The sequence below is a fragment of the Nothoprocta perdicaria genome, unplaced genomic scaffold (genome assembly GCF_003342845.1).
Source record: "Nothoprocta perdicaria isolate Ctin4 unplaced genomic scaffold, notPer1 scaffold_40, whole genome shotgun sequence".
Classification (NCBI taxonomy): Eukaryota; Metazoa; Chordata; class Aves; order Tinamiformes; family Tinamidae; genus Nothoprocta; species Nothoprocta perdicaria.
This window is the reverse complement of record NW_020455644.1, coordinates 3615839-3630789: the sequence shown is the minus strand read 5'-3', so window position 1 is coordinate 3630789 and position 14951 is coordinate 3615839. Positions and strand designations below refer to the sequence as shown.

The following is a 14951-nucleotide window of genomic DNA, read 5'->3' as shown; positions in this document are numbered from 1 at the left end:
TCTTCACAGCATTGCAAGGAAAAAGGTGATTGGACCAAGTTGGGAAATTTGTATGTCAGTTTGAGAGCTGGCCATGAACATTTTGGTGATCTTAAGAAACTGTCATTGTTTATTGCTGAAATACTAAGCAGAGATTCTGAGGAAGAAAGACCAGGAGTTCCTTTTTGTGATTTTGCTGATGCAGGTAAAATTAAGATGCAATAAACACTATATTGTTCACCTTTACTCTTTGTCAAGTTTTTGAAAGAAGAAAAAAACAAAAATTCATGCTGTTTTCTTGGCATATCCTATGATAGAATTCCTCTAGTTAAAAATGCGATCAACTGAAATGCTCAGTGGACACCATTTTCTAGTCATAGTAAAATTCCCCGTGCTCATGCTTAAAAAGTCAGAGATACTAAATGGGTTTCATCACCTGTTCCAAAAGATGGATGCTTGAGCTTTGTCAGATTGAGAAGAGAAGCCAGGGTTGATGATTTATTTATGAGAATGTCCTGTTCTCAGGACAAAGACAAGTATATTTTAATATACTCATCTGAAGTGCCTCATTCTAATTTCTAATTTTCCAATAGCAGAAATGAAGTTAGAAAATAGGGTTTTGAATACAACTAGATGTATTTGTACAGATAAAAACATATTTAATTGGAATCACATCTTATGCATTTCACTGGACTTTCTTTTAGTAATTTGGACTTTCAGAATCATTTAATCCTGTAAAGAACCAAGAACAAGAACCAAGAACTACTGCAAGGGCTGCAGGCACAAACCTTTGCAAGTTCACTTTACAAATAATTTTGTTGTTACGTTATGCTATTATATGTTCAAGCATCTTACTGTTATAGATGAACTGAGTAATTTGAAATGTTCTTTGAATAAATTGATTGTACTTTGTGTTAAAAGATAAGGAAACCTAATTCAGTGCCAAATAGTTTAGAAAATATATAGAAGATTTTTACAGGACTCTTGTTTCTAAAGTGTGTAATTTCTTTAGAACTACTTTTACATGTAAAACCAAAGTAATTTTTTTTTCCCTTCTAGTAATAAAAAATTCACAAAGTAATGAAGCAGACAGAATTTTCATTGGAAGAGCTGGAATAAGTGTAATGTATTCTTATCACAAAGTTCTGCAGTGGATAAAGGTACACTGGACTCTAGCAACTCTGTTTAGGAGACTGTGTCAGTGCTTTTCTAGATGTTAAACCATGTTCCTCTGGATGAGTGGCTGGCTCTGCCATCTGTCTCACCAGCCTTAGCCCTCCTCAGCTATCCAGCTGGATTAAAGCCTTTTGGGGGCCTTCTGAGCAGTACCATTCTGCATACGTCTCTTGCTTGTTTTGTTAACTAGGGTGGAGGGAGTTGCTTGTGAGAATGAATGTGCTTTTATTTTTTGTATCTTGTGTAATTATGGCTTTCCTATGAGTAAAATACACACCGTTTGTGGTAGGTGTTTTCCTTGTGGTGGTATCATGACATTCATGCTGCCTGGTAGCATGAAGGCTCCAATACAAGGCACAGTAAGGAGTGAACTTCTGTCTGGATGGAGCTCACCATGACTTTGCTTCTCAACCTAGGAACTTAATTAGTCTTCTGATCCAAGGATGGATCTGGGCTAACAGACACTTCTTCCTGAGATTCTGGGGCCAGCTGTTTATGCGGTTATTTCCCACCACTGTCTCTTTCTTCCATCAATACTTCTGTGTGCAGAGACCTCCCAACTCGGAATATCTGAGGAAGACTGAGAGCCCTTTCCTGCATTGATGCCTCTGAACCTGGTGTCAGGTGGAAGGGTTTAAGGCAAGGAATACAAAGGGGAGGCAAAGCAAGGTACCCCTGTAGCTGCTGAGCAGTTTATTCTCAAGACGTCACTGAAAATGCTTTTCCTCTTGGGAAGCTAGGGCTTTCTCATTTCACACCTCATGCCAGATTTGGACCTAGGAGTCTTGTGAGTCTTGCAGGGACTTAAATATCATAAAGAAATACTGCTTATAATCTTTCTCTTGCTATCAAATAATGCAAAGAGTCAAGGTATAAAGATTAGACCTTTCACTGGATATTTACACTCTTCAGTCCTCATCAAAAGTTCGGAAGTTCATAACATCGTAAGTTCACTGCAGCAAGGGCTGTTCCACTGGTGAGTGTTCCTTCCTGTAAGGAAGCAGTCTAGAGTTCACCAGCATGGGTCGCCTGTACAACACAACAAAAAATACATACAAGTTAATGAAACTTCTCATTGTTTTGGACTGTATTTTGGCCAGAGATCTACTGTGAATTTACCTTCCTAACAATGGACTAATTAATAGTTACACTGTACTGGGGAGTTCCTCACCCCATACAATATGGTTTGCAGCATATATTTTTATGAACACAAGCAAAGAGCCTCCTGTCCCCTTTTGTCTCTTGTTTTTCTTGTAAAATAGTAGAGGGAACCCTTTTGAATTTGTAGCAAGGGATTAAGGTAGTTTTTTAATGTAAGTGTTTATAAGGAATGTGCTTCAGGACGTTTGTTATATAAAACCTGTGCCCTACTCGATCTGTTTCCAGGATCAGCCCAAGCCTCAGAGGATATCTAATAAAGATGCTCATCTCGGGGGCAGTACAGCCCTTTCGGAGCATCTTCTCTTGGATCTCAGTAGCTTTTTAGCAAGTCCCTAGGAGGCTGCAGCCCCCTCGTTCCACCTGCCACAACAGATTGTCACAGCACCATGTGGCACGAGAGGGAAGGAAAGGGGTAGATGGAAGGAAAAGTCTTTGCATTAGTGTTTTTACACTGCTGCACTAGAACTTTTTAAGCATTTTTGTTCTGCTACATTCACCTGTTAACCAGCTGGGACATTCTTGGTCACAGAAGGGTTGGTAAGTTCTTGGCACCAAGGGCTTAGTGCTCACGTGTGCCGGTCTAAGAGCTTAGGTGGGCCTGAGTTCTGACTCTCCTCAGCAGAGAGAGTATTCAGTGTCTGCAGGGAAATGCTGCTGCACACTTGCCTGTTTTCCACATCGATTTTAATGGGCATCCTAATATTTGGGCTCTAGGACCTCTGATAATCCAAGGACGTTCCTCCGTGTTGTCCTAGTGTTAGGGATGCAAGCTGCGAAAGATTGTTGTGTCTCTCTTGTATAAAAGAGGTTATTAAAAGCAGATAGTGCTTTATTTCACTTTGTTTTTCGCACATAAGAGCAAAAACAATGTCATGCCTTCATTGGGAATATTGTGTTCAGTGTCAAATCCACCCCTCAGCAAGCTGTTCATCAAGATCCTCAAATCACATTGCGTGCCACCTGTGTCCAGAATACTGGAGTGTGAATGAGACAGTACTCTGCTTGATTTTTGTTGGAAACCAGCAGCAATTCCCGAAATTATCTGCCTCAGGGATGAGCTAGGACTGTCATTCCTACCTCTCTCCAACTGGATTCACTCTATGGCTAGTTTCAGATAAGTCTGAAAAGCGGGAAGCTCAGTCCTTCACTTATCTTATTTTCTGCACCGCTTTTTGGAAGTAGCAAGATAGGGGATCACCCCTAACCACAGGATTAAAGATAAGGTGAAGGATTGCCTTGCTGCTGCAAATGAAGTAATTGTGGGTTTAGGACCTGTTTAGTGCCTTTTCTAAGGAATATTCCTGTGCTGGGAACTATTAAACTTCTTTTTGTATCTGCAGAGTTAAAAAAAAAAATACAATTTCATATTTAGTTATTAAAATTCTTGCTACTTAGGTCTTTTTGCTTTCCCCCTCAGCTTGGGAAATGTAGCTAAACTGTATTTTGTGTAATTATATGTTGTGCTAGCCAATGTTATAATTTGCTCTGACCCTCTTTCCTCTCTCTTTTTCCTGCTAGGGAAGGAAGGTTTTGGATAAAATGCATGAGCTGAAGATTTACTTCACAGTCTTGAAAGGACTTATTGGACCAGAAAAGTCAGCATCAAGATGTCAAATTGTAAATACTGCTGCAGAATTTTTCCTTAAAACTGGAAGTTTAGATGGAGCAACATGGGTACTGAGAGGTAAGTGTAAAGGACTGAGTTTTGACATTTAGATTTGTACTGTTCCCTCGTATGAAAGAATGGAGCTAATAGTTAAAAACTGGTTTATGTTATTAAATTTATTTATTAAGACAGCAAAAATGTAATCCATCTTTCCAGTTAGCATTCTTCTTGATGTGTAAGAAATACTCTGACTAGTACCAGAATCTTTTTCAAAAACACTGCACAGTGTTTTTGAAACACTACTAGCTAAACTGTTTTATTCAATAACCTGCAATAAAAGGGGAAGGGTACAGCAGGGAAAGTGAGCCTGCCCCATGCAGGGGGATTTCCTTTAAGTGCAGGTGAAATTCAGCATCACCAAATCTTCCAGCTGGAGTCAGTGCAGAGTTTCTTTATTCTTCCCAGTAGCTATACATCAGCAATTTAACTTTGGAATATTAAATTATTTCTGTCATAAAATAACCCATGATTACATGTTTTGTGGAATTCTCCTAACCTGATGAGAAGAAGAGAGGAAACTTGGAAGTATGCACAAAAATAAAAAGTGTTCTCATACAGTGCAAACCACTGTGAGAATCACTACCATGATGCTTAAAGATGGGGCTATTCAAAATACGAAGGTTTGGGGCAGGTCTGTCCAAGAAGTGCTTGTGATAAGCAATTCTTAATAACTAGAATCGTGCTTCATGTGAAACTCCGAAATCTGTTTTCTAGTACATTTTATAATATATTTTTAGTGGCCAAAAGTCAGGAGTGAGCAGCCGTTTCAGTTAATAGAAGTAACGCTGCAGTGTTCTTTGCCGCAGAGTCAGAGTGGATCACAAATGCACCAGTGTGGCCCTGTGGCAAAACGGACATTCTCCATCGACATAATCTCTTGCGCTCCCTGGTGCACCAGTACTTGAGTAAGAGCTTATACAGGCAGGCATTTGAAGTTCTGCAGAACCTACCAGGCTTCCAAAATTGTTCTGGTAAGTAAAGAAAGGTCATGTGGTAAGAGCTAAGAATTTAATAGGTGATTCTGTACTGCTCCTTTCCTTTTACTCCCTATTTCCTGGTAAAATCTTTTGAGGCTGGGTTTTTCATATGTCCATTTTCTTGCAAAGAATGCAGATGTCAAAGTGCCTACTGTACTCTGCCACTCTTACTAATTAAGTCATTAATGCAATATACATGCACACTCAAACAACTTAGTCTCCACTGCTTAGTCTCCACTGAAGAAACCTCCCTTGACTCACATGGATAGGGCTCAGTCCTATTATCCATGTGCAGTCTTAGGTATAATAGGAGAACCTGATTGGAACACTTGTTGGTACCTCGAGGATCCTAAAACATGTTCTGCCATGAGATGGATGTTAGGCTGCTGAGTCCTGCCTAGAGGGCAGTGCAGAGCATGGGCCAAAGCAGAACTTCTGGCACCAAGGTGACTTTGTTGGTGCCAGTGTAGGGAGTCTGAGACACCAGGTAAAGATTGTATTCTTAGCCTTGGGTGGGAAATGTATTTTTATCTGATCATACTGTTTTCAGCAGGAAGTTATGATGTGGACTTTTAACAATTCATCTTTCCCAACATAAGTGAAATGGGTATAACTGTGTGAAAAGACCTGAAGCATCTTTATCGTAAGTAATCGCAACCTTATGCCCTTTTGCTCATGGAAGCAAGAGTCCTTATTTAGGTGCTGATGCCAACATTGGGAAGCCACTCTTCAATTAGACTTGTTTTCGATTTGAGTTCCAGAATTTACATTCTTCATTTAATTTCAGATGCTGTAGATGTTCCCTGGTACAGCCGCCTTTTTAACAAGCTGATAAATGCCTGCTTTGAGAGCAAGAACCTGGGGATCTCATCTTCTGCAATAGACTTCATGCTTTCAAAAAATATACCTGTTGATTTTTTTCTGCTTAGAGGATTAATCACAAGTTTGGGAAGAAGTTGTTTGTGGAATAAAGCTAGGACCTATTACAAGAGTAAGTTGCTTTTTAAACACTCTCCTTTGCCTATGCTCTTTGGACAGCTTACGGTCACAAAAGCTCAATGTGTTGGAGAGAAAGAGGTAAGTGTGTACTTTATAAGGAGAAAACAGTATTTTTTATGCCACTATCCACAATTCATTTCTTACCAGAATGTTTATTAGGAAACAGCTACAATTGAAATGAATAATCGATGAAGAATACCAGGTGTGAAGGAAATACTGCTCTCATAAAGTTAATTTTTCATTTTCATAATGTCCAAATGTGATTGCTGACAAATTTTAAAAGGGTGTTATCTTCACACTTTCATTTAGGCAGACTGTCCTTATACTCCTGTTTGGGGGTATAACTGTCATTGATAATATCCGTTGATGAAAATAACATTTTACAACATTTTATTATGAGATGGAGTATTTGTTGTGTCATTGATCAGGCTTTGTCACAAGTGGAATAAAGTTTAAGAATTCCTACATTATTAGGATTTTTTGTCTATTTTTTTTCTACATTCTAAGCTACATGGATACAGATCTATGTTCGGCACTGATAACGCTTATTTCTTACATTTCTGCATTTACTGTCAGGTGCTTTATCATTGGGTTGCTACCCACTGCTGCAGGGAAATACATATCACAAACTTCTGCCAATCCCTTCTTACCTGTCTGAAGTGGAGATGCTGCTGGCCATTGAAATATTCCTTGTTTCAAATGCTAGTGATGTTCAAAGTCCAGGTGCTACCAGCCAGACTCTTCAAATCATACTGAAAAGGTTTGTTGAAAAATACATACCACTTCCTTTTTATCAATATGTTCATATAATATGCTGTTGGCTGTGAAAGAGATTCCTTGTTTTAAAAAAATAACTCTGGTTATACAGTAATAAACACATTCTTTTTTGAATTCTTGTATGTATTATCACAACTGCCAGCGGAAAAATAGCTGTTCCAGACTGATACTGGACTGGCTACTCTAACTGAATGGATCTAGCATATAAAGAGATTATTTTCTAAACCAGGGTAGTTTATATTTAAATGTATGGATTCCTTTGTTGTGATTAAGCAGAGGAGTAGAAGAGTAGAGTGAAAATGTTAATCCTTTTGAAAAGCAAATCTAACATTGCTTGGATGTTCTTTGGAGACAGACAAATAAAATGGAAGCCATTTTATTTTATTCTGTTTATAGGGGATACCTCAGTATCAAAATTTCTTATGTGATTTCCCCCTCACTATGAGACTGAATACCTGCAGATAAGAGTTCTTTTCTTTACCCCTCTTATTCAGAAAGTAGCAACCACTGACACTAGATTACACCAATTTCTCAAGACTCATTTTGTCTGAGATTTGATGACTCAGCATTAGAATGTGACACTGCATAGAAAAGCTGGGTTTGTTAGGAAATGTGAACAGAGACCTCTCAGACTGAATACTGTGTGTTGTCCTTCCCCCACCCTTCCCAAGGAATACATCTCTCAGTTTTCCTTTTTGACAAACAAGAAGATTTTTCTCTCTTTCGTCTTTTTGCAATATTGTGCCCCAAAGACACCTGTTTTTTTTTTTTTTTTCTGTAAGCTTTTCTGCTGTTATTTAGGAGAATATTCTTTTAATCAACTTTTAATCAACTTTAATCAACAAATAGTCTTAAAAATAAGAAAAAAAATACATCATACTGCAGTTCAATTTCTTATCTGTCAAATTAGCTGAAGAAAATATCATGTCTCATCCCCCCAAAATTAAGGCAAATATTTTAAAAAATATGTTGTTCTTTGGGACAGCACTATTTTCAAAATAAATTCATCGTATTTTAAGTTCAGTATCATACTATTTTTCTCCTGCAAGTAAGATATGCATTTCTCATTTTGTAGGATATAATGATTATTTTGACTTGACATAATCAAACAGCATTCCAAATGTGAATTTAAGACTATTTGTTGATTAAAAGAAGTTCTCGGCAACACTGGATAGCAGTTTCGGGTGTATGTTATTGCACTGCTGTCTGGTTAAAGACTCATGTCCTGATCGTGCAAAAACATAGACGTGTCATTAGCACATCCCTACTCCAAAAGTGATCACATTCCAAAAATGAATAATCATTTTGGATTCAAGCATTAACATAAACTTCTGCAATACCCACTTCATAAAATGTTTACCTTCCTTTACTGAATTTTCCAGCACTGAACTGAGTGTTTCTCGATGAAGTGCACTGCAGTGAATATTGCAGACCTGCTTTGCATTGGCATTAAATCCGATTATTTTCCAGTACTGTGAAGTATGTTTGAGAGATCACTTTTTCTAATTTTTAATTCTTCAGAATAATCAGCTAAAAATTGTCTAGAAATTAACATTATCTTAATTGAAGTGAACATGATATATCATTTTAAAGGTTTTTATAGTCTGTTGCTTGTGTAAAGCACCATGCAAGTAACACAGAGCCTGTATGCTACATAATCTTTTATTTGTGAAAAATCTCTTACAGATGTGACGATCCAAAAGGGCAGAATAAAGATGACTATCAAACAGCAGTGGAGCGACTGATCCTAGCTGCTCGCTTATCAGATCCAAAGCTTTTTCTTAAGCATATGACAATGAATGTTAATATGGAAGAAGTTTACAGCTTGGATCTTACATCTGCCCTAAAATGGCTGCAGGAGAATATGAAATGGGCTGGAAGGGTCTGGCTTTTTCAGTAGTCATTGATTAGTAAAGACTTTTTCTTTTTTTCTAATGGTTAAAGTAATCATTGCTGAAAACAATATAAATCAATAAAGACAGTTCCCACTGTGTTCAGACTGTGCCTTACTGATTAACAGCAAGGCTTCAAATCTCAAGTTGTGTTTAAATGTTGATGCTGATGATAATGCAGATAGTAGCACAAAAATAGAACATCTTTTTCTTTTTCCAAGATGCAGTTGTCCAGATACAGATTGTCACATCAGCTTACATAGATGTCTTTAATGGTATCATTAGATGACAAAAAAACTGTAGCCCGCTAAATTTCCCTTTTTATGGAGAATATAGCATTAACTGCTATTCCTGTTCCAGAAGCTGACTGGTCTGTCTAGTGTTCTTGAGTGAGAGGTTTTCCACCTTGCTCTGGAACCTGGAGAAATAATATTTGCTTCCTTTAATTTTCCTCACAGCCCATTGTGAGGATGTTGTCATGTGTTGCGCCCCTTCTCAGACTTTCATTCTCTTACTCCAAGAAAACACTCAGAACAAAAGAACTCCAAAAGAAACCTCTGAAAGTGAGACATGCCTGACTTAGACAACAGGACACCTTCCTTCACAGAGCTGAGCCAGTCCATGCACAGAGGTCAGAGTGCAAGGAGTCGCTGTGTCTTGATGAGAGTTCAGGTACTGCTTCACATTTTTGTATTTATCTCCCCTTCCACTGAAAAGGAGAAGTTTCTCTTCCCTTTCACAGTCCTCCTGGAGAGATAGCTTCTACCTTTGCATCTCTGGCATTACCACTGTTTAGTTTTGGTCAGCTGCATGATGCGATGGAAACTTGTGGCAGCCTTTTCCTTTTGCCTGCTTCTTCATGAAAACCTCTCTTCTACATGCAAGCCCTTAATCATATTTTGGGCAGTCATTTCTTAAGTTGCTCTTCATCTACCGAGCTGCAGCCCGAGTAGGTTTTTCAGGTTAGAAACTTCTTACAGAAAATCAAATTTGATACTTACCCAACAAACTCTGCACTTCTCTAATGCTCGTTGACATCTCCAGTATCAATCTTCACAAACATGATTATGACAGAGGATATGGACCTGTCTGTCTCACCAAAGGTTTTTTTTGTGCTGAGAATTTCTACTGTCTTGGGTGTGGAAGCCCATGGGTCTTTGGATTTGTTCCTTTGGCAGTGGCCCCCAATGGTGGCCTCAATCCTGAGTGCTTGAAAAATCCTCTTCTTCTCAGAGGTGGAACAGGCCTCTACTCAGTTCTAGCAGCATTACTGTGGGTGGCCTTGCTGCTTCTGAAGGCCATCGTGGTCTTAGTGCTAGATGGTTGGCAGGGAGACTGCAGGATTTTGCTGTTTTGTTTGCTCGTTTTTGTCGCTGTCGTGTTCAAGTCTGTCATTAATCCAGTTCCAGCTGGCCCATTTTTAACAACCATTGCCGTGGGTGGCACTGCATCGTCTCACTACCAGAGAGCACCGTGTGGAAGCAGAGAGCTTTCTGCTGTGTTCCTGCTCTCCTTGCTCAAAAGATTTAGCTGATACGGAATAATTTCCCTCTCAGGAGGTTATGCAAAACCACCACACTTCAAACACAAAGAATTTTCAAGGGAAGCTACTTTGATACAGCTCTTGATGCCTTTTTCAGGTTCACCCTCCAGTCAAAACCAGCAGGTCTGCAGCTGTTGGATCCCGTATCTTCAGTTGGTATCACAGTTCTACCAGTCTTTCTGGGAGCTGCTGATTAAGAGGAAGGGGTCATTTTGAAGTTGTTGACCACTAAGATCATTGCCTTCCTCCTGCCCCATCTATTTAGATAAGAACAGATACGAAAAAAAAAAAGCCCGTCTTGCCTTTTTTGAGAGTATAGTTCTTCCACGGGAATCTCTTCTTCCTTCTTAAAAAAAAAAAAAAAAAAAGACAGCTTCTGTGCTTTCAGATAGCATTTCCTTTAAAAGTAAAGCTCCTTAGCACCAAATGTCTCTTGAACAGGTAGCAGTTCAAACAGACTTTGGATTCCACTACTTGATATTCACGAAGACAGCTCTGCTGCTTGCAAGGTTTGTCAAGTCCACTGGTAGTCAGCTGCTTTTTTTCTGAGCATTTGAAAGACTGAGTAAGAAATAATCACATTTCAGTTGAGGGACGTAAAGTGATGCTCTTCCAGCATTAGCTGCAACGGCAGTTTTGGAAGGATTCAACAAAGTAGAAGTGGCAAGGTAGTCAACAGTGAGAAGCTGCGTCACGTTTGCTAATTACTTTTTATAAGATCCTTTGTAACTTAATCTTCCTTGGAATTAAACAGAAGCTATCTGAACCATAGCTAAATCCCAAATTTCTATAAGTAGTCCCAAACGTGGCTAGTAGTGTATTTTAGAGAGGCAGAAGAACAAAATTGTTAGTAATCCTTAAAACTTCAAAGCTCGGCATGTTTGAAGACAGCATTATTTATTCATTATAAGTAGTTTTGAATTTTACATAGATCATGCCCTGAAAAAAAAAAAAAAGGGATCCAAACGTTGCTCTATTTTTCAGTCAGGTGAGATGTTCACCTTGCAGCATAGCTTGGAACTGTGTACAATTTGTGCAGTGTTCTGGCTCCATCTCCTGAGTAACATCTCCACCTGATCCTCTGCTGTCTTAGTCCTGTTTTACATTAACAAGCAAAGCAAGCTCCCCACAGTGTTGCAAAGAGGTTATACGGGTGTATCTAGCTGCATCTACCAGTATATGCTGTCTCTCTATCACCACAACAAATGAGTAGGCAGTCTGAACAACAACAACAAGTCCTATACTTGACACATTTTTACTTCTGGGACTGCTTGAAATACCTTACAAATCTGGGCGTTTTGGTGTGTACCACTTCTTGAGAACCCTCTACCATTTCAATAGCAGAAATTCCCTGGACTAAACAGGCCATAACAAGTTAATAAAACTCAAGTGTTAGAATGGAAACAAGCTCAGAAAAAAAAAATGTTATGAATAAATGATACAGAAAGTAAAGTTCAGTGCAACAGAGATGATGCAGTTTTGCAATGCCAGCACTAGCAGACAATATCCATTCTCCTGTTTTTCCTAAGGTAAAGGTTACTGTTCTTTAGTTGCTGAAAAAGCTTCTGCATTTCAGATTAAATGCCTTGTTTGAAAGATTTAATTTTTCTTCGAGAAATAAAACTCACACCTTCCTCTTTACAAACAGACAAAAAGAACGTGCAGAAGATTTCCTGTCAATAGCTACATCTAGGCTAGACAAAGCAAAGTTACTTCAATGTGTTTTTAGATATGACATAACTGCCCTTTCTGTGGAAAATTTTGTTCGGTTTTCACTGATTACACGGCATGCCCTTGGAAACATTAGACTTTTGTTAGTTATGAACAGTTATTTAAAACTGAAACAGAATATTGTGGTTTGGGAAGACTTATCAAAATTTATTATGAAGCATTGATAACTTGTTTCTTTTTTTTAATCCAGCTGGAAGATGGAGGTGAGAAGCTGGCAGTAAAGGCTTGACAGTATCGTAAAGTAGTAAAAGAGCAATTAAAGGGATTATTTTGGAGGAATTGTTAAGGTGTTAATAAATGTTGCTTGTTTATTCTTTGTATGTATGAAACGTCCAAAATATCTGTGAATTGGTATTGTCATTAAATTATTTAATTTTATCCAGATCCCTATAATTAATATTAATTCTGTTGAAAGATAACAGTAAGGGCCAAGTAGACATTGTTTAATATCTAGTAAATCCTACCAGTATCTAGGTTATGGTGAAGTACATGGAGAGGTTAAGAATGGTGTGAAATCAGACAGATAATGCAGTTTTTCACCAAGAGCACACAACACAGCAAATTCTCATGAATAATCTGGCCTAAACCCTCCAGCTGTGGACGTGGCCAGGTTCCAGTTCTAACTACAGGCTGGAGTGTAAAGGTAGGCCTACCTACTGTGCTCAGTTCCCTGCAAAACTCATGTGACTGCTAGTGAGAGTGTTTACCCAAGGACAAGTAGTAAAATTAAATATCTCTAGTATAATAAACTTTTGATTACCAGTGTCTTAATAGTATGTTCTTTGGCTTAGTAAAATATGACCACAATAAGAACAATGATTATTTCACATTTTTGTCCTTTAATATTCTCTGGGTTGTTTTGTTCTGTTGTTTTGTTTTGTTTCAAATCCCAGGTCTAATTTTTTTGGTCTTAACCCACTTCTATACATCGTGATACCAATCATTTGTAAAATGATTGGTATTTCAAAAATTAATATTGAGGGTATAGGCCGGAGTGTTTCTGTGCCATGTAATGGGACTGAAGAAAGTGATCCCTCCGATACCTGTTTTTGACCATCTGCAAGCTTAGAAATGGAGTCAAAATAAAAGACAGCACGAACTGGCTCTGTTGTCACTCACTGAAAGTTTATTGCGTTATTTTAAAAAGTTTCCCTGTGTTTGGGAACAAGAGTTAGGCAAAATAGAAACAAAGTATTTAGAATTTCAGCTGAAAAAATGGAAAAAAATAGGGGGGAAAATGCTTTCTTCTGTCTCCCTTTGAAAATAGGTGCCTTATGCAAAGGAGCTGGTATCTGACAGTGTCACCTGCTGATTACCACTCCTAATTTATTTTATTGCTCATAGAGTTCACAGAACTCTCAGGTGAAATGAATGGCACACTTTTCTGTTGGATCCATTAAATTTATTATCCCATCTGCATAATTATGCAGGCAATTTGCTTACATAACTGATAGCTTCTATCGGGAGGCAAGAAACATGCTGCTTATTATGAAGATTATGCAAATCCCCGAAGGGTTTGCGGGAGCGTTAACTTGATTTAAAACTTCACTGAACTACGGATAGCTTCTAAACGTCGGCAGCCCCTTTTCTAACCTTTTCTGTCCGGGAACTTCACAGATTCTATGCAAATAACCCCAATCCCTAAATTACAGATTCACAGATTCACAGAATATTTAAGGTTGGAAGGGACCTCTACAGGTCATCTAGTCCAACCTTCCTGCTCAAGCAGGCACACCTACAGCATGTGGCACAGGGTGGCATCCAGGCGGGTTTTGAAGACCTCCAGAGTAGGAGACTCCACAACCTCCCTGGGCAGCCTGTTCCACTGCTCTGTTACCCTAACAGTAAAGAAGTTGCTCCTCACCTGGAGACGGAACTTCTTATGCTTCAGCTTGTGGCCATTACCCCTCGTCCTATCGCTGGCCACCAGTGAGAACAGCYTGTCCCYYTYCTCCCTGCATTCTCCCTTCCTGAACTTRTACATATTAATCATATCCCCTCTGAGCCKTCTCTTCTCCAGAGAAAACAGGCCCAGCTCACTCAGYCTCTCTTCATACRAGAGATGTTCCATTCCCTTAATCATCCTGGTTGCCCTTCTCTGGACCCTCTCCAGAAGCTCCACGTCCCTCCTATACTGGGGAGCCCAGAACTGCACACAGTGCTCCAGGTGCGGCCTCACCAGAGCTGAGTAGAGGGGCAGAATCACCTCCCTTGACCTGCTGGCAACACTCCTCCTGATGCAGGCCAGGATGCCATTGGCCTTCTTGGCCACGAGGGCACACTGCTCACTCATGGGTAACTTAGTGTCAACCAGGACTCCCAGGTCCCTCTCTGTGGAGCTGCTCTCCAGCAGGTCGATCCCTAATCTGTACTGATGCCTGGGGTTATTCCTCCCCAGGTGAAGGACCCTGCACTTGTCCTTATTGAGCCTCATGAGGTTCCTCTCTGCCCAACTCTCCTGCCTGTCTTGCTTTGTTCTTAAAACTCATCCGTGATGGGCAGCATCCTCGTGCTGAGGATGTCCTTGCTCGAATGGCTCCGGTTGCCACAAGCTGCCTGGAAAGAAAAAAATGCACCTATTTCATATAGCTGCCATTGGTGACTGCCGGAAAATAGGTTTTGGTTTTGGCTTTGGCTTTGTATTGACTGTAGGTGTTGGAGTGTTTTTGTGTGTCCTCGGTATCCACTTTCTGCGGAATGAAGAAAATGTGGGAAGTTTGAGTGCTTTGGTAACTCCTTTCCCTGGGAGTAGACATTTCTCATTTGGGGGGTTTCCCTTCAATGTCCTGGAGTAACATAAAATAAAATAGAACAAATTAACACTAGAGATATTCCCCTATCAAAAGCGGAACCTAAGTGACCGTTTTCCCCCTCCCCCCGCCCTGACGGGGGGGTGGGGCGTCGAGCTGCGCGTGCGCAGCAGAGGCAGCGCGCCCCTCCCCTCGGGGAGCCCAGGGGCGGGGCCCCGGGTGGCCCCGCCCCCCGGCGGGAATTCCCTCTACCGCCCCTCCCGTCCGGGGCCGCTGGCGGGGGTGGGAGCGCCGGGCGGG

The 14951-nt window shown here is 39.9% G+C and overlaps 1 protein-coding gene across 1 annotated transcript in view; it reads left to right on the top strand.

Annotated features, from left to right (window-relative positions):
• Nucleotides 1-10454, top strand: part of TOPAZ1 (testis and ovary specific PAZ domain containing 1) — a 36557-nt gene extending 26103 nt beyond the window's left edge. The window contains exons 14-21 of the mRNA XM_026045497.1: nt 10-184; nt 1039-1139; nt 3835-4000; nt 4789-4953; nt 5747-5950; nt 6535-6718; nt 8422-8504; nt 8566-10454. Of these exons, the coding sequence (XP_025901282.1) occupies nt 10-184; nt 1039-1139; nt 3835-4000; nt 4789-4953; nt 5747-5950; nt 6535-6718; nt 8422-8504; nt 8566-8582 (1095 nt within the window). The 3' untranslated portion in view covers nt 8583-10454. The remainder of the gene's footprint in view (nt 1-9; nt 185-1038; nt 1140-3834; nt 4001-4788; nt 4954-5746; nt 5951-6534; nt 6719-8421; nt 8505-8565) is intronic.
• Nucleotides 10455-14951: the final 4497 nt, after the last annotated feature.